At 65.5% G+C, this 23,329-nt stretch overlaps 3 protein-coding genes across 3 annotated transcripts; 2 read left to right on the forward strand and 1 right to left on the reverse strand.

Moving 5' to 3' along the window:
• Positions 1-1,054: 1,054 nt before the first annotated feature.
• On the forward strand, positions 1,055-2,226 carry EMIHUDRAFT_210127 (hypothetical protein; the record flags this gene model as incomplete). The annotated part of the gene is made up of 2 exons (XM_005769798.1): positions 1,055-2,059; positions 2,203-2,226. 2 exons carry the CDS (start codon positions 1,055-1,057, stop codon positions 2,224-2,226), a joined length of 1,029 nt encoding a protein of 342 aa, XP_005769855.1.
• A 14,741-nt stretch (positions 2,227-16,967) lies between these two features.
• On the forward strand, positions 16,968-17,942 carry EMIHUDRAFT_210134 (hypothetical protein; the record flags this gene model as incomplete). Its single annotated transcript, XM_005769799.1, has 4 exons — positions 16,968-17,011; positions 17,133-17,329; positions 17,453-17,478; positions 17,910-17,942. 4 exons carry the CDS (start codon positions 16,968-16,970, stop codon positions 17,940-17,942), a joined length of 300 nt encoding a protein of 99 aa, XP_005769856.1.
• Positions 17,923-22,903, reverse strand: EMIHUDRAFT_464223 (hypothetical protein; the record flags this gene model as incomplete). Its single annotated transcript, XM_005769800.1, has 10 exons — positions 17,923-18,484; positions 18,535-18,800; positions 18,870-18,923; positions 19,128-19,219; positions 19,941-20,048; positions 20,849-21,001; positions 21,141-21,348; positions 21,588-22,058; positions 22,615-22,723; positions 22,764-22,903. The coding sequence occupies 10 exons, from the start codon at positions 22,901-22,903 to the stop codon at positions 18,163-18,165; spliced, it is 1,923 nt and encodes a 640-aa protein (XP_005769857.1). The 3' UTR covers positions 17,923-18,162.
• Between the last annotated feature and the right edge of the window lie 426 nt (positions 22,904-23,329).

The raw sequence follows: 23,329 nt of genomic DNA on the forward strand, positions 1-23,329 counted from the left end.
CGCAACGCTCTGGGCACTTGAGCACTGGATAGGGTTGATTCCGCATGGTACGGGACCCCTCGATCGTCTCGCCCTCCCTCTCTCACTGGTGTGTTTGGGGGGGTCATGACAAACACGGTAGACTTCACCCAGAGTTCACCCAGACCGTACACAGAGAAGAGACGCGGGCACTCGAGCTTGGGGACACAGTCGGTGGTGCAAAAGACTACCATGGCGACTGGTTCCTCAACAACGCCGCCCGGCGGCGCCCACACGACGGCGTACTTCGCGCCTGGTACGATTGTGTCGCCGCCGTCTCCATCTCCCGGCCCGTTATGGGAGATGCCGAAAAACCAGAACTCACCAAACAGTTCAACGAGGGCTACAAAACTGACCTGGCTGAGCCGGGCGAGGCTCCCGGGGGCAAAGACGAGATCAGTGAGGTCAAACTTTGGACCCCCCTCCGGGGTGGCTTGCCTGTTGGGGTCGGCCGCGCCGACACCGGAGGCAACCCCGGCTCCGTTGGAGACAAGTTCGCCTTCGGCAACACCGAAGAGCGCGCCCGCCTTGCAAACATGGGCTGCAAGCAACGCGGGTTCCGTGGTCAACGTGCGTTCGACCACACCACCGGCCAAGGCTACGTCAAGTCGCAGCGTGGCCACTACCATGACGGGATCTTCGGCAAACGAAACAAGTTCAACCTGCTTCTCCACGAGACATTCGGCGGCGGCTTCTCGCCGCCTGCAGTTGCAAAGATCAACCGCCTTGCGCGCAAGGCTCAACGCTCGGGCGTTGACCGCACCGCGTACCCTCCCCACTCCCGCCTCTCATTTGTGTCACACCACGCGGAACGCATCTCCATCGCTTCGGTGAAGGGGGTGAACCGTGCCATCCTCGATCGCCGTGCTAAGCTCGCTTCCGAGCTCTCACGCCGCGCGTAGGGCCCCTAGGGGCCTAGAGAACACAACCCCCTCTATCTTTTCTCCCAGTAAGCTAAAAGTACGTACGTACACAGCGGTCCCCAAGGGTGACGACCGAGAGAATTCACTGGATTGCTGCCCCCCCCGAAACAACGATGCCCGCAGTCGACTGCGCCCCCACGCCCAACGCCACGTGCTCTCGCGGCTGCCTCGTGTGGGCGGGCACCGCTCGCACGCTCGCGGACGCGCCCCAGGTCTTCCGGCGCGCGCGCGACACGGGCGCCATCCTCGGCCGGGATGGTTCGCAGCGCACGCTGACCCTCGCAGCGAGCCAGAGCTCGCGTGGGCTGCTGAGCGTGACGGCGCAGGCCGACGGCTCGGCTCGGATCAAGCAGGCGTCGTGGCGGCCGCTGCTGCGGGCTCCGTCGGGAAAGCCGTCCTTTTCATTTGCGGTGCCTCGTGGCGCGAGCCTCTTCCCAGCCCGCGACCCGCTGGCGGTCGGGCGGCGGTTCGCGACGTGCGCCGTCGTCGGCAGCTCCGGCGCAGTGCTCTCTCCTCGCCCGCCCTGTGGCCGCGCGATCGATCAGCACGAGGCTGTCTTCCGGATCAACACTGCGCCGGTGCGCGGGTTTGAGGAGTACGTCGGGTCGCGCGAGACCTTTCGCGTCCTCAACGGGCCGTACGAGCAGTACGTTGCAGGGCTGCCTGCAGCCTACCCCAGGGGGTGGGGCACCCCCCCACCCGACGGCTCGCCGGTGCGTGTCCTCGCCGACGTGACGAGCGCGGAGAATGCGCGCCAGTGGGCGGCCCTCGCAGAGGCGTGGCGGCGCGCGGCGGGCCCGAGGCGAGCGAGGGCGCAGCTGCTGCTCAAGGACCACGCGGTGCTGCACTACTACCTCGCCCTGCTCGGCCACCCGCGCCACCGCCCAGATTACCCCTCCACCGGCTTGCTCGCCATCCTCGTCGCGTCGCTGCGCTGCGACTCTGTCTCGCTCTTCGGCTTCACTTTCCACTCGGGTCGCAACCGGGCGCAGTATGCGGCCGGCTCGTGCGAGCACGTCTACCACTACTACGAGCGCCTCGGGTGGAGGAACCAGCTCAAGTCGCACAATCTCACCGCCGAGGCGGACGCCGTGCGTGCGCTCGAGGCGGCCGGCGTGGTGCGCTGCTCAGGCTCGGCCGCCGCGCCGCCGCGCCAGGGTAGGCGGAGGCGATACCCGCCGAGAGGGCGGGGCTTCCGGCGGGCCAAGCCGAGGGCGGGCCAAAGCACGACGAGACCGCCGAAGGGCACACAGCCCCCCAGGGCCAGGCTGACGTAGACACGTAGATAAGTGTGACGAGTGACGTGTCAATTCGCGGATCTGCGCGCTGTCTGAGTGCGTCTGTGACTGTGTCTCGTGTGACGTTTTTTACCATCCTTTCACCGGGTGTGTATTGGTCTCAAAAACACAAAAAAATCTGTTTCTGAGTCAAAGCGGCCTCTCCTCTGCGCTCTGGCGGACACGCCCCCAGCCTGGCCGCAGTGCGCAGAGCCAGAGGCTCCGTCTCTCGGTCTCGCGTCTGGCGTCTGGCGTCTCTCGCCGTCTGCTGGCCTGTGAGGGCTCGGTCCCGGTATGAAGCATGCCCCCCCCCCCCCCCCTGGCATCTCGCGACCCCCGCCCCCTTCCCCTTGCGCGACATGTCGAATGAGCACTGGCAGCGCAAAGCCTACCGCGCGTGAAGCCCCCCGCCTGTCGTGCTTCGCAGGCGCCTCCGCCCCTCGCCACGGCCAGACGGCCACACAAGCCCGCCGCTGCCGTCGCCCCCTCCCAACCCGCCTCCGCCTTGGCGAGGCTCACACCCACGGCACGGGCAGCGGCGCCGCAAACGCGTAGTGCCCGTGGGGCGGGTAGTGGGGTAGGTGGCGCGGCGAGAGGGGCCCGTGAGGCGCCATCATCGGCGAGGGCATCGGCGAGGCCAGCGGTGAGGCCATCGGAGAGAAGGCGTGGCCAGGCGCGTACGGCGAGCCGGGCGAGCCGTCCAGCATGCCGGGCGGAAGCTGCATCGGCACGTACTCGAACGCGCACGGCGTCCCCATCGCGGGTGGAGCCATCGCCGGCGGCGCCAGTGCGGGCGGAGGCCGCATCCCGGGCGGCAGCTGGAAGTGCTCCAACGGCAACCCCAGCGGAGGGACCACCGGAGGGTGAGGAGATGGTGGCCCGCATCCGGACACGACGGGCACGAACGGCATCGCCGACGCGTTGAGGGTGCGCCGCTCGCTGCCCCCGCCGCGGACAGCACGCACTAGCACCTCGCCGCCGCCTCCGCCGCCGCCGCGGTGCCTGCGGCCCCTACGCTGCGCGGGGAGGCCGGACGCCTCGGTCTCGGACCGGCGCTCGCTTCGCTCGCTCGCCGCCGCCGCCGCAGCGCTCTCGGCCTGGCGCTCGCGGGCGTTGAACGCGCGCTGTGGAAGGGGGGGGGGGAAACGGACGGCGAGAGGGCGGGGGGTCAGTAGCGGGAGGAGGGGGGCAGATGTGTGTGTGTGCTCTTTGGGGCGGTGTATGTATGGAGGGGGGGCGGGGGCGGGGGGGCGGGGCGGGGGGGGGGCGGGGGGGGGGGTGTCGCGCCTCGCGCTGCCTCGACTCCTCGAGCATCTCGTCGAGCATCCACTGCTCGGGCGCACGCGGCTTGTCCTGCAGCACCAAGACGGGCGGGGGGGGGAGGGGGGGAGAGCGTCGAAAGGGGTGATTCGGGGGAAGCCCATCCCTCTCCCTCGCCCCGCCCCGGTGCGCAACACACCTCCGTTGCGAGGTCGTCCTCGCCGTGCGCGAACCTGTGGGAGGGAAGGAGGAGCCGGTCGGGGGCAGTTTAGTCAAGATGAGCAACCTTCCCCCCCGACCAAGGGCTGCGTGCGCCAGCAGCGCTCGCCAAACTCGCAGGTGGCGGGCGTGCCCTTGAGCCAGCGTGAGCACAGCGTCGTCTTGTACTTGTTCGCGTTGAAGGCGCGCAGCAGCGAGCGTGACCCCTTGTGCTTCGCCTTTGCGGGGGCACCGCTGCGCCAGGACGCCGCCGTTGAGTAGGTCGGAAGGCTTTGCGTCCGTGCGCTGCTGCTGCGCGGCACCTCCTGACACACGTCGGCGGGGCGGCGAGGGCTCTGTGGGCGGGGTCGAGCAGGGGCGGGGCGGCCACGGGGCGAGCACACCTCAGAGACTCGCAAGCCGTGCAGCGCCTCGACAAAGCCCTCGGTCACCTCCTTCTCGATGCCACTCTCCACGCGCGGCAACTCGACGTGGAGGTCGCCAACTCCCTGCATCCACGGGTAGCCGGTGGCGCCCTCTTCCGGTTCCGCTCCCTCCGTGGAGTTTGTCTGTGAAGCGGCCCTTGCAGCCGCCTCCGCTGCAGCCGCAATGTGCACAGCCGTCACCTCCAGCATGCCTGTCACCTTCCTGCCCCTGGCGGCTGGATGCGTAGGCTGTTGTTCTTCCTCCTCACGGCATGCGACGCACGCCTCATTGCACGCCTTGGCGGAGGGAGTGTCGGTCGCAGCCATCAACGCGTGATAGACTGAGTTTCGGAAGGCTCTGGAAAAAATTCAACGCGGCGGCTGGATGTGAGAGAGAGAGAGAGACACATGGATGTGCGGTTAATGACTGCACTCCAAGTGCTCCAAGCACTCTCTCTCACAGCACACAGGTTCGACACAGGTACGCCACGGTACCAAAAGAAACCTGGAAAAATCATCTTACTTTTTTCCCGTGGGAATTTTGCGCCATTTAGTAGGGCCCCAAGACGATCACTGTACACTGAGTAGCAGAGTAGGCCCAAAATCCCCACTGGGCCAGGTAGAGTAACCCTACTTAGTAAGGGCCCGGGCGGGGCGTCTACGCCCTTATTAGGGTACCCGGGGATTTTGGACGGATAGAAAAAAGCCCTCCTCTCATGGCTGACCCTGGGCATGGCCTCTCTGGGGATGTGTATCGCGCGCCTTGCGGGGGGGGCGCGGAAAAGAGGAACCTCTTAGCGCCATCGCCACGGTGCTGCATGCAGCGCCGGGCGACGACGGCGTACCGCCTCCCGGTCCCCCTCGGCACACCTCCGCTGCTCAATGTTTGACGGCTCGAACCCGTGAAGCTTCCCCGTGCGCGGGTTACCCCGCACACGGGTCAGCCTGCCAGCCACGTATCCACGCAAGCGTGGTCCGCGTGCATGGCTGACGCCTGTTACAGTCTGATGCGGGCATTAAGAAAACAGGATCGCGCGGCACGCCGCCGTTTGCGTTTCTAAGGACTAAGCCTTTCCACCCACCCCACCCACCCCACGCCGTGGTTTCTTAGCTTCGATCGAGAGAGCCGGTGTGTGCCACATTTCTTGTTGGCTTCTAAATCTCTCTCTCTCGACCGGCACCCCAGGTCAGCCGGGATCCTAGGAATTTTTAGGTAAAATGACAATAAGGAAGCGCTGGACCGATGCGCCAGTCAGCAGTCTTGGGATGACAGGAAGTCAGGAAGACGCACACACCTCCATCCACACCGCCCAGAACACCGCAGACTTGGGCAAAATGACAAGTGCGCCGCGCCGCAGGCGAAGAGAAAATTTGAGCGGGGCTCCTGTTCATTCACACTCGTGTGTGGGCCCTTTCTTGGCAAACCTGTATTTTTTTGTTTTGGGTACATTCCCGTCGGAATTTTGCTGGCCTCCTAATTTTGCTGGTGTACCGTAGGCGTAGCGCAACGAGGGTAGCCGATTACGGGCACCGGAACAGTTTAATTTAAACTGTGACGCCCACGCACCTTGCCCTGAGTTTCTAACAACGTGTCCCTACCTAGGAATAGGAGAGGGGCGCTCACGCCATCGCCGGCGGTGGCAAGCGGGCGAGGCGGGGAGGCGCTGTCGCGACGTGGGAAGAAGGCGGTGGCGAAGGAGGCGGGCGAGGCGGCATCACGCGAGGAAGGCGAGGCGATTTATCGCGCGACGCTCGAGTCGCTGTTGGCGTCCACCGGGTGGACGCCGCGCGCCGCGGAGGAGATGGCGCGCGAGGAGCAGCGTGCGCATGTTCGGCAGATGCGCTGGGCAAGGGAGCACGGCCGGGGGGAGCCGGTCCGGTGCTTTGACGCGGAGGAGTACGGCGACGGCGACGACGCTTTCGACGCGCTCTACGGTCTACGCCGGGGGCTCGGGGTACGGGTGGGATTCCTCTGCGGGGGGCGGCGCCTTCTTCTAGGCGCCCACTTGAGCCTTGACCCAACATAGAGGGTTGTGTATAGTAGCCTAGCCTTGATTGATTGATGGGAAGGCGAAACCCAGTCCGACCGACGACTGGGACACCAACGCGGAATGGGTGGACGCAGGACGGGCGATGACGGTCTAGCCTTTGGTTGAAAAAAATGGTCACCCAAGCGGATTCCCTTTGTGGTCGCTCGGCGCCCGTCCCCCCGCAACCAAACCCAATGTTGAGATGGAGTGGCTACCGTGCCGCCCGGGTTGCACGCGCGCCGACTCAGCGATGGCTCGCGTCGCTGAGCTACGTTGCCGCCGACAACAGCCGGTGGTCTGACCCCAGCCTGTACCAGGCCACGCGCCGGTCAGTGGATGAGGCGCGCACACGCCGCACCGCTCCACTCTCCAGTGCCGTGCTGATCTCCCACCCCGCTCGCCAGGCGAGCACGCTACCGGGCACGGTCTACCATGACAAAGAGTGCGGTACTAGATGGAGAAACTTGCTCTCCCGACGAACATGCTATGCGTCATTTTACGTGTCTGTGCGCGACGCAGGTTTGCACAGCTGGAGGAGGAGCGCGTGTTCCGCAGCAGCTGGGTGGCGGCGGCGGAGCTGTGCGACGTGTCAAAGCCTGGGGACGTGATGCCGGTCAACGTCGGCGGCGCTTCGCTTCTACTCGCCAACGATGGGGGCACGGTGCGCGCGTTCCACAACGTGTGTCGCCACCGCGGCGCAAAGCTGGTCGAGGAGCCGTGCTCCAAGCGGCGCACCATCCTCTGCCCCTACCACCGCTGGGGCTACGCGCTCGACGGCCGGCTGATCGCGACGCCCTCCTTTGATGACACGGCGGACGGCAGGCGGATTCCCGAGCACATACGCCAGAAGGCGCGCAGCGCCAAGCCGCACCGTCCCTCGCAGCCTCGCCCGCCTTTCTTGCGGCCCTGCCTGATCCGGTCCCACACGGTGCGCCGCCCCGCCGCTCCGTTTACACGCACACACTGATCTGTTGCTCCCGCAGTTCTGCACCTCGCACGTCAAGGACTTCGACAAGTCGCGCAACGGCCTCTTCCCCGTGAGGGCGGACTCGGCGCTCGGGCTCATCTTTGTCAACGTCAACGGCGAGTCCCGCCTCTGGCTCTGCCATCTCTCTGCCTGCCCCCGCCATGTCGCTGCCTGCCCCCGCCGCTCCTCTGGGCGTGCTTCCCACCCCGGCCTCTGCGGACCCTCCCGCCACCGCCCACCTCCAGGCGAGGCACTTCCTAGACACTTCCTAGACACTTCCTGGACACTACCAGATGTACCGCCCACCTACAGGCGAGGCGCCTCCGCTCTCCGAGTGGCTGGGCGACCTGCTGCCCTCGCTCTCGGAGTACGAGAGCAGCTTTGGCGTGGGCACGCCCGGGCTCGTCCCGTACAAGCGCAAGCAGTACGACGTGCCCGCCAACTGGAAGCTCCTGGTCGAGAACTACCTCGAGTACTACCACCTGCCGGCGGTCCACCCGGAGCTCTGCAACGTGAGCGGCGTCGACGAGCACCCCGGCACCAAGGGAGGGGCATGTACATGTGCTTTGCCACGGAGCCTCTCTCGCGGGGGGGGACGCCCATCGACCCCGGCAGGATCCCTCCCTTTCCGACGCTCCGGCCGCGCCACCAGCGCATGGCGTACCACGTCGCCCTCTTCCCCAACACCTTCTTCTCCCTCTACCCCGACTCGCTGTTTCGGGTCATCCTCTCACCGCACGGAGCGGGGCGCACCGTCGAGCAGGCGACGTTCCTCTCGCACCGCGCCGCCTTCGACGCGCCAGGCGGCGAGGCGGTCCTTGAGGACATGTTTCAGTTTTGGGACCTGATCAACACGCAGGACATCGACATCGTCAAGAATGTGCACCAGGGCACGAGCACCCCCCTCTACACCGGCGGCCGCTTCTCGTTCCGGTTCGAGGAGACGCTGCACCGCTTCCAGAACATGGTCATCGACAAGATGCTGGTCCACGAGCCGACGCGCTACCGCATCCCCGACGGCGACGTCGACTACCACGACCTGCTCGCAGCGCCCGACCCGCTGCTCCCTGCGGCCGCTTCGGGCTAGGAACGCGAGGCAACCCCATTGCTCGAGTCTCAGGAAGCTCGTCTGGCGCAACGTCAGTACCGGCTGGGCAGGAACGCGGGGGTGGCTCCGCGTGGCCCACAGGCATCATAGGAACCATGCTGACCCATCCAACAGCTGCATTCCCCCATCGTGTGCGTCCGTGCACTCTTGTGTGTCCTATTTGTACACTTCTGTTGCTGTGCAGTGCCGTGGTGTATCCTCTTTGTGCATTTTCATGGGCTGTATCCCCCCCTTTCACAAAGCGGGCCTTTCTCTATACTTGTTCTTCCATCTTGCCGATCTACCTGAGTACCTGTGAGGTGTGCGCTTTTGAGAGCACTTGGGGACGCCTACGGCGCCCGCGCGCAGCTCGTCCGTGTCAGGTGAGCTGGCCCCGCCCTGCGGAACGGCGAACGCGAGCGGGCCCAAGATGGCGTGATTGGCTGCGTCGGCGCGCGTGCATGTGTGTGCCATATCGACTCAGTCCCATGAGTTGCCTATCTACAGGCGGAGCGTCGGTGTGCCTGTCTGCGATTTGGGAGAGCCCTGGTGTGTCTGTGACGAGATCTGACGAGGTGCAAGGTTACGGTATGCGAGTGGTGGAACATTTTTTTCATGAGTTGCCTATCCTAACCAAAAGTTTTTATTTTTTAGATCTTCAACTCGACACGCGCGATCCCCGTGGACATGCCGTGCGACGAAATGCCGGAGCTGGCGTCGCGAAGGCACGTCAGTGATGTGCCCCACCTGCGACACCATCGATCGCTCTTTCGCACCCGCGCCTGCTCACTCCCCCCCACCTTTCCAGGAAATCAATCAAGCAAGAGCAATGAATGACTCGATGCTGCCCGTCGGTCCCGATGCGCATCTTTCTTGACGTGTGAGTCCTAGCATCCGTGAGGATACATTGGAGCGTACTAGGGTCCGTCTGGAGTCGTCGCGTGCCTCCACAAGGAAGAGCTACGCAGTACCTGACATCCCCTTGCTGGGGTCCTGCCACTAAAGGCGGTGGGTTGGGACTCGATCAGCTTGGACGACCACGGGCACGGAGGCAAGCCTCAACGCCCCGTGGCCTGGCCGCGTCGCCGAAAGGGATCGCACCACAGACCAGAGAGAGGGAGGAGCTAACTATGCGGAGAGCCCTCAGAACGACCCCCCTCATTCCAGGAGAGGGTGGGTGGGGAAAGCGAAGAACCGGCGCAGCCAGAGTGCTGGCGCGGTCGCAGAGCCTGGCGCGGCCACAGAGCTGGCACGGCGCCGGGCCAGGAAGAGCAGCGAGAGAGCTGCAGGAGCAGCACGCAAAGAGCGCGGCCACGAGGCACGCGGAACGTGCTTGGACGTACGTCGCGTCCTGAGTGTTCACGGAGAAAAATCCGTGAAGACTGGCAGGAGGGATGAAGACCCTTCATATGAGAAGACGCTCCTCAGTGAGTACCTGCGATAAAGTAGTAGCCTCACACGAGTTGGGGCCCCTACCCCAATCGTTGACGGCGAACTACTTTATCTGGGCTTCACTTCCTAGCATCCGTGAGGATACATTGGAGCGTACTAGGGTCCGTCTGGAGTCGTCGCGTGCCTCCACAAGGAAGAGCTACGCAGTACCTGACATCCCAAAGCAGTAGTGGAGGAGCGAGGGCAAAGGAGCAGAGGGCCCTCACAACCCAATGTAGCCGAGAGAGGGGCAACTGCTCCGTGGAACGGAGCCGCCCAGGCGGCCGAGAGCGTGGTGCGAGAGAGCAACCGCTCGGAGGAAAGCGAGAAGAGGCCGAAGGCCAGCTGCCTCGCCACGCCCAGGCGCCCACTTGACTAGAAGGCCAAGGACCGATCAACCCGCCTGTGACAGCCAGGAGCGAGACGGTTGACTGCTCACCACGCCGCCGACGAGGAGGCACACGAGTCGAGGCTCGAGTAGAGGGTAAGCGAGACGAGACGCACTCGGGCGGGGCGACAGCTGATGCAGCCGACCGCCCGCCACGCCGCAGACGAGGCGGCACACGAGTCGAGGCTCGTGCAGAGGGCGAGCGAGACGAGACGCACTCGGGCGGAGCGACAGCTGATGCAGCCGACCGCCCGCCACGCCGCTGACGAGGCGGCGCACGAGTCGAGGCTCGAGCAGAAGGTGAGCGAGACGAGACGCACTCGGGCGGGGCGACAGCTGATGCAGCCGACCGCCCGCCACGCCGCTGACGAGGCGGCGCACGAGTCGAGGCTCGAGTAGAGGGTGAGCGAGACGAGACGCACTCGGGCGGGGCGACAGCTGATGCAGCCGACCGCCCGCCACGCCGCTGACGAGGCGGCGAACGAGTGGAGGCTCGCGTAGCGAGACGAGACGCACTCGGGCGGAGCGACAGCTGATGCAGCCGACCGCCCGCCACGCCGCTGACGAGGCGGCGCACGAGTCGAGGCTCGAGTAGAGGGTGAGCGAGACGAGACGCACTCGGGCGGGGCGACAGCTGATGCAGCCAGCCGCCCGCCACGCCGCTGACGAGGCGGCGCACGAGTCGAGGCTCGTGCAGCGAGACGAGAGACACTCGGGCGGGGCGACAGCTGATGCAGCCGACCGCCCGCCACGCCGCAGACGAGGCGGCACACGAGTCGAGGCTCGAGTAGCGAGACGAGACGCACTCGGGCGGGGCGACAGCTGATGCAACCGACAGCCCGCCACGCCGCTGGCGAGGCGGCGCACGAGTCGAGGCTCGAGTAGAGGGTGAGCGAGACGAGACGCACTCGGGCGGGGCGACAGCTGATGCAGCCGACCGCCCGCCACGCCGCAGACGAGGCGGCACACGAAACGAGGCTCGAGTAGCGAGACGAGAGACACTCGGGCGGGGCGACAGCTGATGCAGCCGACCGCCCGCCACGCCGCTGACGAGGCGGCGCACGAGTCGAGGCTCGAGTAGAGGGTGAGCGAGACGAGACGCACTCGGGCGGGGCGACAGCTGATGCAGCCGACCGCCCGCCACGCCGCTGACGAGGCGGCGAACGAGTGGAGGCTCGCGTAGCGAGACGAGACGCACTCGGGCGGAGCGACAGCTGATGCAGCCAACCGCCCGCCACGCCGCTGACGAGGCGGCGCACGAGTCGAGGCTCGTGCAGCGAGACGAGAGACACTCGGGCGGGGCGACAGCTGATGCAGCCGACCGCCCGCCACGCCGCAGACGAGGCGGCACACGAGTCGAGGCTCGAGTAGCGAGACGAGACGCACTCGGGCGGGGCGACAGCTGATGCAACCGACAGCCCGCCACGCCGCTGGCGAGGCGGCGCACGAGTCGAGGCTCGAGTAGAGGGTGAGCGAGACGAGACGCACTCGGGCGGGGCGACAGCTGATGCAGCCGACCGCCCGCCACGCCGCAGACGAGGCGGCACACGAGACGAGGCCCGAGTAGCGAGACGAGAGACACTCGGGCGGGGCGACAGCTGATGCAGCCGACCGCCCGCCACGCCGCTGACGAGGCGGCGCACGAGTCGAGGCTCGAGTAGAGGGTGAGCGAGACGAGACGCACTCGGGCGGGGCGACAGCTGATGCAGCCGACCGCCCGCCACGCCGCCCACGAGGCGGCACACGAGTCGAGGCTCGAGTAGACGAAGAGCGAGACGAGGCTCACTCGAGGCGGCGGCAGAGACAGCCGCCCGCCACGCCACGCCGCCCACGAGGCGACACACGAGGCGAGGCTCGAGTAGACGAAGAGCGAGACGAGGCTCACTCGAGGCGGCGGCAGAGACAGCCGCCCGCCACGCCACGCCGCCCACGAGGCGGCACACGAGACGAGGCTCGAGTAGACGAAGGGCGAGACGAGGCTCACTCGAGGCGGCGGCAGAGACAGCCGCCCGCCACGCCACGCCGCCCATGAGGCGGCACACGAGACGAGGCTTGAGTAGACGGAAGGGCGAGACGAGGCTCACTCGAGGCGGCGGCAGAGACAGCCGCCCGCCACGCCACGCCGCCCATGAGGCGACACACGAGGCGAGGCTCGAGTAGACGAAGAGCGAGACGAGGCTCACTCGAGGCGGCGGCAGAGACAGCCGCCCGCCCGCCACGCCGCCCACGAGGCGGCACACGAGACGAGGCTCGAGTAGACGAAGAGCGAGACGAGGCTCACTCGAGGCGGCGGCAGAGACAGCCGCCCGCCACGCCACGCCGCCCACGAGGCGGCACACGAGACGAGGCTCGAGTAGACAAAGAGCGAGACGAGGCTCACTCGAGGCGGCGGCAGAGACAGCCGCCCGCCCCGCCACGCCGCCCATGAGGCGGCACACGAGACGAGGCTCGAGTAGACGAAGGGCGAGACGAAGCCCACTCGAGGCGGCGGCAGAGACAGCCGCCCGCCACGCCACGCCGCCCACGAGGCGGCACACGAGACGAGGCTCGAGTAGACGAAGAGCGAGACGAAGCCCACTCGAGGCGGCGGCAGAGACAGCCGCCCGCCCGCCACGCCGCCCACGAGGCGGCACGCGAGACGAGGCTCGAGTAGGCGAAGAGCGAGACGAGGCTCACTCGAGGCGGCGGCAGAGACAGCCACCCGCCACGCCACGCCGCCCACGAGGCGGCACGCGAGAAGAGGCTCGAGTAGACGAAGAGCGAGACGAGGCTCACTCGAGGCGGCGGCAGAGACAGCCGCCCGCCACGCCACGCCGCCCACGAGGCGGCACACGAGACGAGGCTCGAGTAGACGAAGAGCGAGACGAGGCTCACTCGAGGCGGCGGCAGAGACAGCCGCCCGCCCGCCACGCCGCCCACGAGGCGGCACGCGAGAAGAGGCTCGAGTAGACGAAGAGCGAGACGAGGCTCACTCGAGGCGGCGGCAGAGACAGCCGCCCGCCACGCCACGCCGCCCACGAGGCGGCACGCGAGGCGAGGCTCGAGTAGACGAAGAGCGAGACGAGGCTCACTCGTGGCGGCGGCAGAGACAGCCGCCCCCCCCGCCACGCCGCCCACGAGGCGGCACACGAGACGAGGCTCGAGTAGACGAAGAGCGAGACGAGGCTCACTCGAGGCGGCGGCAGAGACAGCCGCCCGCCACGCCACGCCGCCCACGAGGCGGCACACGAGACGAGGCTCGAGTAGACGAAGAGCGAGACGAGGCTCACGCCGTCGAGAGAGAAGACGATGCGACATCAGAGGGCTGGTCGCAACGCCACGCCGCCAGAGGGGCGGGAGGGTCTGAGAACCAAAGAGAGAAGACGATGCGACAGCAGAGGGCTGCTCGCAACGCCAAGCTGCCGAGAGGCAGCAGAGTGGGCTAAGGCCCAGAAGGATGTGCGACTTAGACGCCATGCCGCACGAACGAGCCGTGGGCTGTCGACAGGTCCCAGTGGCTGCCTGGGGAGGAGGTCTACCCAGTGGGTCTGCCTGGGCCCATTGATGCCAGAAAGCTGGGCCGCAGAAGGTGACGGTCATGGATGAGAGACCACAGCACGCCAACAGTGGAGCTGAGCCAGCAGTCAAGCCAGAGCGGTGAGCCACCGCTGCGGGCCACCGAGTGGTCGAGGCCGCCGAGGCAGGAGGTGAGAGACGTCACGGCTGCTGCAGGCGTAGCGGATGCAGCCACTGTCCATCGTGCGCTGCTGCCCGCCAGCAGTCTGGCAACAGCAGAAAAAGGCGCAGCAGCAGAATCTGCACCAGAAAGCGAAGAACCGGCGCAGCCAGAGTGCTGGCGCGGTCGCAGAGCCTGGCGCGGCCACAGAGCTGGCACGGCGCCGGGCCAGGAAGAGCAGCGAGAGAGCTGCAGGAGCAGCACGCAAAGAGCGCGGCCACGAGGCACGCGGAACGTGCTTGGACGTACGTCGCGTCCTGAGTGTTCACGGAGAAAAATCCGTGAAGACTGGCAGGAGGGATGAAGACCCTTCATATGAGAAGACGCTCCTCAGTGAGTACCTGCGATAAAGTAGTAGCCTCACACGAGTTGGGGCCCCTACCCCAATAAGCTGTGTGCCGCGCCCCGTTACGGGACGGTCGGCCTCGAGGTGCCGAAGTGAGGACGGGCCCGTGCGCGCTCCCAGCGCCGACCCGCGGTCCCACGCGCCACCTGGGCTGCCTCTGGCACGGCTGGGGTCCGCCTGGCCCGCCATGGGCATCAAGGACGCGCATTCCAAGTTCATCAAGTCCGCGTGGGTAGACGCCGATCCAAAGTCGCTCAAGGGGCTGACGCTACACACACCAGCCACACTTATGACACTATCAATAAGAGACCAGCAGGACTCTACTACACATACTCTAGCCTCTACTCTGCCTCTGGTCCCACCATCTTTTTCATGGTGGACGTCACCATTCCAGGTTTTTCCAGAATGTCAGCATGAGTGCCGGCGAATATTTTTTCTTGTTTGTACCTTTCTGGGGCCCATGGAACTTCTTTAGGTCTCGGCGTTTGTTAGGGGGATATCCTTTGGCCGCGTTGGGTTATGCTCGCGCTTTGTTACATTGTTAGTAGAGAAAAAAAAATTGCTTTCGAAGAAAAACGAGCACGCATATTCTCCCCCCTCCATTCTCTCCCCCTTGGCGTGGCGCGCCTCTCCCCCAGCTCTCGGTATCGCGTACTGCACGAGGCTACCGTGGGCCCCGCCTGCGCGCTGGGGGTTCCCTTCCCTGTCGGGAAGCCTAGCTCTGAACCTGGGGTCGCTACCTAATGCGGGGCGAATGAGTGATGAAGTTAGTGCCTTGGTGTGCCCGTTCCCCGTTATGGCTTCCCCTGGTCTCGCGACCATGAATGAGAGCTCTCACTCCCAGGGTACTCCCGCGTATCTGGCTCCCTTATCCCCCCCCTCTTCCCTCCCCTTTCTCTCTCCGAGATGACCCGTGCTCTACGTGCCTAGGGTCGGTCTTCGGGGAGGGGGGATTGTCGGTGTGTCCTCGCGGGTTTTTCTCGCTGGACGCCCAACAGCTTCGATTTCCCTCCTTAGCGCCCCGGGTAGAGCGTGGTCTCCCCTGGAGCCTGCCACGCCCGTTCTGTCTAAGCCCAGGGTTCAGCTTTCCAGTTGATCCTTATCGGACTGGTGAGTTCCTTCTCGCTGTCAGTGTGACGCCCCGGCAGACATTGGCAGCGGTGCTACACACACTACGCCATCTTTCGTTTGAGTTTTAGGAGTGTTTTTTGTTAACAATTTTTACGGGCTAGCGATTTCGCAGTACATGCGCACTAGTTTGGCAGCGATAACGTCCCCGTGGCATGCTAAGGGGGCGCATGCGCACACCAGCCCCACGCGTCTGCCTCGCAACATCAGGGAGAGGACTCTTCCCAGCATCTCTTTGCGCTGTTCGGGGGGAGGGGAAGAGGCGGTGAGGGGTGAGGTGAGAAGTGAGGGGTGAGGTGAGGCAAGGGTTCGGTACTATGTTGGTAGGGGAGGGGTTAGGCTGTTTGTGAGTACCCCAGGTGGGTTAGAGGGGGAGGGGTGAAGGGTGAGGGGTGAGGAATGAGGGGTGGGGAGAGGTGAGGGGTGGGGGGTGGGGGGTGAGGGGTGAGGGGTGAGGGGTGAGGGGAGGGGGGTGAGGGGTGAGGGGTGAGAGGGGTGAGGGGTGAGGAGGGAGGGGGTGAGGGGGGGAGGGGGGAAGGGAAGGGGCGGTGAGGGGTGAGGTGAGAAGTGAGGGGTGAGAGGTGAGGCAAGGGTTCGGTACTATGTTGGTAGGGGAGGGGTTAGGCTGTTTGTGAGTACCCCAGGTGGGCTAGAGGGGGAGGGGAGAGCTCCTGCTTGCTCGCGCCGGGGACGGCGCAGACCTCGACGTAGAATGTCTTGGAGTGGGAGCACTCTGCACAGCCACAGGCATGGGGAGGTGAAGCAATCTTGGCCGAGCCGCCCGGGAGGGAGCGCGCGCGGCGAGCCAGCGCGCCTCGCCTGGTGGGACGGAGCTGTCGCGAGGTGCAGTCAGCCGCGCAGTGGGCGGGCGGCGTGAGCGTGCGTGTGTGTTGAGTGTCCAGCAGGTCTGCTGCATTGCCTGCTGGCAGGCTGTGCAGCTCTGGTCGGATGGCGGGGCGCGTGCGCGGCGGCCGCCGCGCGCGGCGTGCCGCCGCGCGCGCCTCGCGCGCTGGAGCTGCGTCCTGCCGGGCGCGGCGCGCTCTGGTAGAGCATGGTGCCTGAAACAGTGTGCAGGCGCCTGGCAAAGGGCGTGGACTGTCAGTGGGGTTCACTGCGGCGCGCGCGTCGCGGCGTGAGTGGTCGTGCGGCTAGCTCTGATGGTGCGAGAGGCGCGTGGCTGGTGCGGGCGGCTGGCGCAGCCATGGAGTGCCAGCACAGGGCAGACGCACATGACACAGGCTTTTGAGCGCTGATCGTGTGTTTGCGTGCGCGCGGGGACGTACGCGCAGTTTTCACGCGGTGTGCGTGGAGAAGGGCATGAGGGGCGCCGGCCGCGCGTGTATTGGCGTGTGAGAGTGCGTGGTGCCCGAAGGCGAGGAGGGGCCCGAAGGCAGGGAGGAGTTCTCCGCCTCGCGAAACGAGACTTGAAGAAAACCTCGTGCTTGTTAGTAGAGAGTCTAGAGAGGGCTTGTGCTGCTCTTTGCCGCGGACATGCCCGTGTTCCGGACTTTTTTTTGCGCCTCTTTTCGCTCTTCTGCGAGGTTCTCGACGTGGTTATTTTGGCCGCGTTGCCAGTAGCGAGCCGGAGTCTCCGGGTGCAACCGGCAAGGCGGAGAGACCCCTGGGCCTGGAGGAGCTGGGTTCGGTTCCGAGCGGACCTTCAGCGTGCGCAGGCCGCAGCGCAACAGCCAACACTCGGCACCGGGACACGGGCGCGCACTGGCACTGAACAAAGAAATAAAGCTGTTTTTTGATCGGAACGGATGTCACCTCAATGTCAGACCCGGCTAGCGGCTTTCCCGGCGTTTATGATCAAATGTGCGAGGAGGGTTTGGTTCTGTCGGGTGTGGGGTACCAGCGCTGACATTGCCCCAGCGTGCTCCCCCGCCGGCACCACGCGCCCCGAGCGCCTCGCCCCCGCGCAGAGAGATACTCTCAGGGGCAATCGGGCGGAGCAGCCGAATGTGCTCTGTGCTGTGCTGGTGCGCTCCGGGTCCGGCGGCGAGGCGTGGCACGAGACGCGTGTCCTGGACGAGGAGCCATTCCTTGGCGGTGAGGATGGCGGCGACGGGGGCGAGCTTGGCGTCGGCGATGCCAGTGCCCTTGGAGCTTCGGAGGCCACTCTGGGAGACGCGAGTGAGCCCGAGCTTTGATTAAGGTCATTCACGGGTGTCCGCGGCCCACTGTGCCCGCTGGTAGGACAATGACCGCCGCAAACCCTGTGTTCAGCTCCATGGGATCTCGGATATTTTTTTGTAGGCACCGGAACGCCAAAAAACTACTATGTGTTCGAGGGGAAAGTAATCCGAGCAAACCCGCGGCCGCAATGAATTAAAAGGAGCGGGTTTCGAGGGGGAATCTGGAGAATCTGGGAGAATCGGCTCACCACGGACCCCCACCTCATCGAAAAACTTTTCACTCCAAGACATAGTACTTTTTTAAGGAGCTCTACAAGCTAGGCACAAAAGAGATATGGCATTGCAGGCCATTTAGGGCCCCTAGACGGTCACTGAGTAGGCCAAAATCCCCACTGGGCCGGGAGCAACCTTAAGACCTGTTTACGGTAGTGCTAGTGGCAGGTGCTGCTTAAAACTTAAATTTGTGTCGCCGTGTGCCGCGGGCCGACGGGGGGCCCGGCGCGCGCACAGTCCACAGAGGTCAGAGCTCGAGGAGATATGAATCCAGGTGTGAGCCGCACACAGCTCACACGTCACAGGCAGGAGCTGCCGGTCACAAAAAAGCCATTTAAAAAGGGCGAGACCGGCCTCCCGCTCTCGTCCCTCCTGTCGCTATCCCCCTCTCTCTCGTCCCACACCGCTACCCGCCCTCTCTCTCGTCCCACACCGCTACCCGCCCTCGCAATCCCTCCCTCTAATGACCCTTGAATCTCCCGCAAACGGGGAGGAGAGCGGTGCTGCCGCTGGCGGCTGGGACACCGCGATCTGCGCGACATCACATGCGACACGGCATCAGACGCGCTGGTGTTCCACACTGAGACCGTCGTCCGAGCCGCCAAGGCTGCGCCGGCCGCCCCGCGACGCATCGCGCCCGCTGTCGTCGTCTGACTCTAGCAGCCGCGACGCGATGGCGAGCGCATGCTCCTTGGGAGGGTGACCGTCGCTGCCTCTGGCGCAAGCACCGCCCGGCGCGGGGCTGCCCTCGCCACCGGCGCCGGCGTCGGCGGGCAGCGTGGAGCATAGCGCGCCCCCCTCCCTTGCCTTTGTCGGCACCATCTCCGTGGCCCACCCCGCGTGCCCTTGCGCCGCGAGCAGCCCGCAGTTGGAGGTGCACCTGTGTGGACGTGCCGGGGACGCGTCGGGGACGTGCCGGGCCGTGCCCACCCGCGATCGGCGGCGATGCGCCGTGACGGCAGCTCGGCGTCGCCCAAGCGGCCGCCCGCCCGCCCGCCGCCGGCGCCGTCCACGGTCAGCTGCGGCATAATGTACCGCTCGTTGATGTGCAGCCAGCGGGCGCGCATCGAGCGGGTGCGCGGCAGACCCTTGCCAGGCGCGGCGGTGGCGGCGAGTCCCCCGCTAGACGTGCTCGACGCTTCCTCCGCCGCCTCCGCTGCCGGCTTGGCGAGCACATCGCACGCGAGCGACACGTCCTAGCGGGCGACTCGGAGGCGACTCTGAGAGATGAGGCTCCAAGAAATCTCGCGCACGGGCGCGACCACCTTGATTGCGCCGCCAAAGAAGACGATAGTGAAGACGGCGATCAGCAGCGTTGCCTGAAGGGGAAGAGGGGGGGGGGTCTCCGTGGGTACGCGTCATCAAGGGAAGGCGGAGGAGGGAGGGGGGGAGGGGGGGGGAGGGGGGCGGCATCGGCTGCAGCAAGCCGGCGAGATCTCGGCGAGGTCTGCTCTGCGTCTCCCCCAAATCTCGCGCGCTCTCCCCGCCGCCTGCAGGATGGCGAGGTCGGGCGAGATCTCGACCGCCGGGTCGCACGGCCGCGGCTCGCCCTCGTCGCCGCACTGGCTGAAAGCGTGGTCGCCGTATGCGGCCGCGGCGATGGCGAAGGCAACGCCTGGGGTCGGGCACGAGTGTTGAGTGTTGCGAGCAGGTGTGTGTGTGTGTGTGTGTGTGTGTGTGTGTGTGTGTGTGTGTGTGCGTGTGTGTGTGTGTGTGTGTGTGTGTGTGTGTGTGTGTGTGTGTGTGTGTGTGTGTGTGTAATGGGTGGGTGGGTGCGTGCGTGCGTGCGTGCGTGCGTGTGTGTGTGTGTGTGTGTGCGTGTGTGTGTGTGTGTATGTGTGTGTGTGTATGTGTGCGTGTGTGTGTGTGTGTGTGTGTGTGTGTGTGTGTGTGTGTGTGTGTGTGTGTGTGTGTGTGTGTGCGCGCGCGTGTGTGTGTGTGTGTGTGTGTGTGTGTGTGTGTGTGTGTTGGGGGGGGGTGGGCATCTGAGGCGTAGCGGGGCCGGGAGGAAACGGCGGGGCTCTCGGCTAGATCTCGCCGCCGCGCAAGCCGGAGAACCAGACGACGAACGCGTGCGCGGTGGAGAGGAGGGAACGCTGCGCCGCCTCGAGGTACGAGGTCGCCTGGTGTTGAGCGTCTGACTCTAATACCGCACCTCCAGAGTACCGAACCCAGTGTGGGTTCAGTCCCGTGGGTGGTGTGGTAGGCTCGCCCGGTGTTGAGCGTCGGACTCGGCCGCCGCGACGAGCTCGCGCGCAGTGCGGCGCGCGCTGCGCATCCGCAGCGCGTTTGTGAGAGGCAGCAGCAGGAAGGCGTGCAGCCGCCTAGTACCGCACCTCCAGAGTACCGAACCCACTGTGGGGTCACAGCAGCAAGAAGGGCGTGCAGCCGCCCGACGAAGCACGCGAGCATCGTCACCAGGGCGAGCCGCCACACGGTCCCCCCTGCGGGTGTGAGGAGACCGAGGTGCAGACCGAGGTCAGGGCCTTCGAGGCCAGGGCGTGATTTGGGCGCTCTCGTCTCCCGGCGTGCGTCAGGACACGGGCTACGAGGCGCCGCTCGACTGCGGCCGACGCCTCTCTGGCGCAGCGGAGTGCGGGCCGGGTCTGGCAGTGCGTGTCACTCCGCATCTGCTCAGCGATCGCCTGCGGGCGACTGCTGCCCGCCCGAGAGGATCGGGAAGGTGAAGAAGGCCATGCCTGTGGGACGTGTCTCGGACGTGTCTCGGACGTGCCGCCGGACATGCTCGGAGGCGGGGGCGGGGGCCGAGCCGAGGTAGTTGAAGACGAAAGCCTCGGCGATGGCGGCGAGTGTCTCGAAGAGCTCTGTGGTGAGGGTGCGCGCATGCCGAGACAGGTTTGGCCGCGCGTACGTGGCCTACGTGGTGACCAACATGAGGGCGGGAGTACGGATCTGTGTGCACAAGAGTCTTCAGAGCACTGTGTGAATACGAGGGAGGCGAGTACAGGGAGCACAGCGGACTACGGCCGACTACAGCTGGACACGTGTGTCCTCTCGAGCGCTAGTTGGATTACGCGAATACGTAATTGAGGCTTCTAGCTGATCTGTGCGTCCAGCAGTCCGGACCCAGTGATACGGCCGGTGACGCCTCGTGTCGGCTCCCCAAGCCAATCGTGTGCAGCGTGTGTGTGCGTGTGGGCCCGTCCTCCATGCTAGGAGGTGTGTAACACTGACTGGCTGACTGTCGTCCGCTTCTAGCAGCCGGTTGCCATCGCGATGCCACAGAACAGGATCGCGACGATGCCCGACAGCTCGAGCGCCTCTGCCGCGTAGTAGCACGACCATGGGAAGGCGAAGCAGAGGGCGGCCTCGAGCGGAACCTTGTCGTCCACGCGGGCAAGCCCGAGCCCCTTGAAGAGAAGGGCCGACAGCGTGCCTACCACACCACCCACACGACTGAACCCACACTGGGTTCGGTACTCTGGAGGTGCGGTACTAGGCCGGCCACGTTGAAGATGAGCGCGCGCGTCACGATCCCGACTGTTCACAGTTGGGGAGAGAGAGTCGTCTCTAACGGGCCGCGCCTCCGAGCGAGCCGATTAGCATCGAGCCGAGGAAGATCGAGCAGAAGACGGTAGCGGCTTGCAGGCAGGTCAGTAGGGAGATGTCGGCGTCAGGAGTGTTAAAGGAGAGGATGGTGCGAGCGAGGACAATGGCGACGGCGTCGTTGAGCACGCTCTCGCCAAAGATGACCGCAAAGATGTCGTCGCGCACGCCGATCACCTGCGAGGAGATGACCCGAGATGACCCGAGATGACCCGAGATGACCCGAGATGACCCGAGATGACCCGAGATGTGCTGTCCAGCGCTCTCCGCCGCCCTCTACCCGGCCCTCTCCGGCACTCCCCAGCACCCTCCGGCTCGCCGGAGCCTGCTCTCTGCCGTGCGGATGGCGCAAGGCCGCAGGGAGTGTGGTTGGATGGCGCTAGGAAGTGTCTCTCCGCCTTGAAGATGGCCAGCACCGTCACCGGATCGGTGGCGGAGATGAGAGAGCCGAAGAAGAACGAGGCGAGGAGAGAGAGGCGGTAGGCGAGGCCCAGCTGCCCCGCGAGGTAGACGCACGCCCCGACCACCGCCGCAGACAGCACCGTCCCTCCGAACGCGAGGAGCATCGTCGGTCCGAGGTTGTCGAAAAAGGCGGGCACATTCATGTTGTAGCCGGCGGCAAAGATGATCGGCGGCAGCAGCCAGACCATGAAGAACTCGTCGTCAAACGACTCGTCCTCCGCCATCGTCTGCGACTCGAACATCTCGGAGAGCCCTCCGGCGGCGACACCGACGAGGAGGCCGATGACCGCCTCCGGGATGCGGAAGATACCTCGCCGCTTGAGCAGCTCGCCACTGACCATCGTCGCAGCTATGCCCAAGATGCCGAGCGTCACCGTCCATCGGTGCGTCGCCTCCTCACTGCTCTCTGGCTTGAGGTCGATCTCCTGCAAAAGGAGCGAGCGCGGAGGTCAGCGGCGGCGCATGCGGCTTGGTGGGCGCGGTGCGCAGCTCGCCTGCTCTGGATCGTGGCCAGCGAAAGCGCACGGCGGGGGAGCGGTCGGCGCCCAGCCGAGTGAGTCAGCGTTGGGCATTCTCTCGAGGTGTGGCCACCCTGCGGTGGCGTACCGCGCTGCTTTCAAAAGATTTTTTTTTCGCTCTGAGAGGAGGCCCGCCAGTGGGAGGCAGCTGCTCCGGGCCGAGGTGGCCGTTCTCAAACGCGTTCTTCCAGTGGGTGAAATAGTGCGCGACGAGTCTGGCGAGGTCACGTCGGGCAGGGACTGCAGGAGGGACTCCACCGACGCCTGCAGCGGTGCCAGCAATCCAGAAGTACCCGTTGTGAGGCCCGGTGCTATTGATCTCGGAGAGGCTCTCGGCTCCGAAAAGCTTTGAGTTCTCGTTGATACACTCGAGGAGCCGAACAGCGATCTCGCTCTCGTCGTGGCGGTGAGTAGGCGGGCGCTCGGCGTTGACGCGGCGAATGTGGCTGTGGAGCTTGGTGACAGTGATCCCACTGATGCCAATGTCGGCGCCGATGCTGATCTTTGCCCACGCCGCATCGTGCGCACGGACATCAGAGCGCTGCGGCTCCATGTCCCCAATACTGCCACGCCTGCTCCCCCTGCTGGAAGAAATTCTCGCGAAGGTGGAACTTGATGTCCTTGCAAGATATGTTCTTGACCAGGAGGGCGTAGGCCTGCTTGCGGCGGGTGCGGTACAGGGCCTGCATCTTCCGTGCGTGCTGCGCAGTGCCAGCAGGCAGAGCTGGAGCGCCGACGGCGGTTCCTCCCATGTCCGCACCAGCGAAGACATCCGCGACGCTGGAGCCGGATTCGTCGGTCCGCTCCGCACCAGTGTCGAGAATTGCCCTTCTCCACTCCTTGAAAGGAAGGCCAGATGTCCCATCCCATTGGGTGACGGACGGCATGTCTTTGTCACGGTTGTTGCTAGACATGCTACGTAGTTACCCCTCAGTTGGCTCCACGTTGAAGATGAGCGCGCGCGTCACAGCGCAGGCCAGGTCTACACTGGCCGCGGCACCAGCTCCCGCGGTCTGCACGCTAGGAGTGGTCCGCCCTCGCAATGAATGCGGAATACTATTACGAAAAGTACAACTAGTGCAACACAAACTAGTCCGTCTCGTAATCGCGCCAAGAGCGCGGATACACACACAAACAACAGGCGCGGCTATGAATAGCTGCGCATATAGAGATAACGA

Source organism: Emiliania huxleyi, assembly GCF_000372725.1.
Source record: "Emiliania huxleyi CCMP1516 unplaced genomic scaffold EMIHUscaffold_41, whole genome shotgun sequence".
Taxonomy (NCBI): Eukaryota; Haptophyta; order Isochrysidales; family Noelaerhabdaceae; genus Emiliania; species Emiliania huxleyi.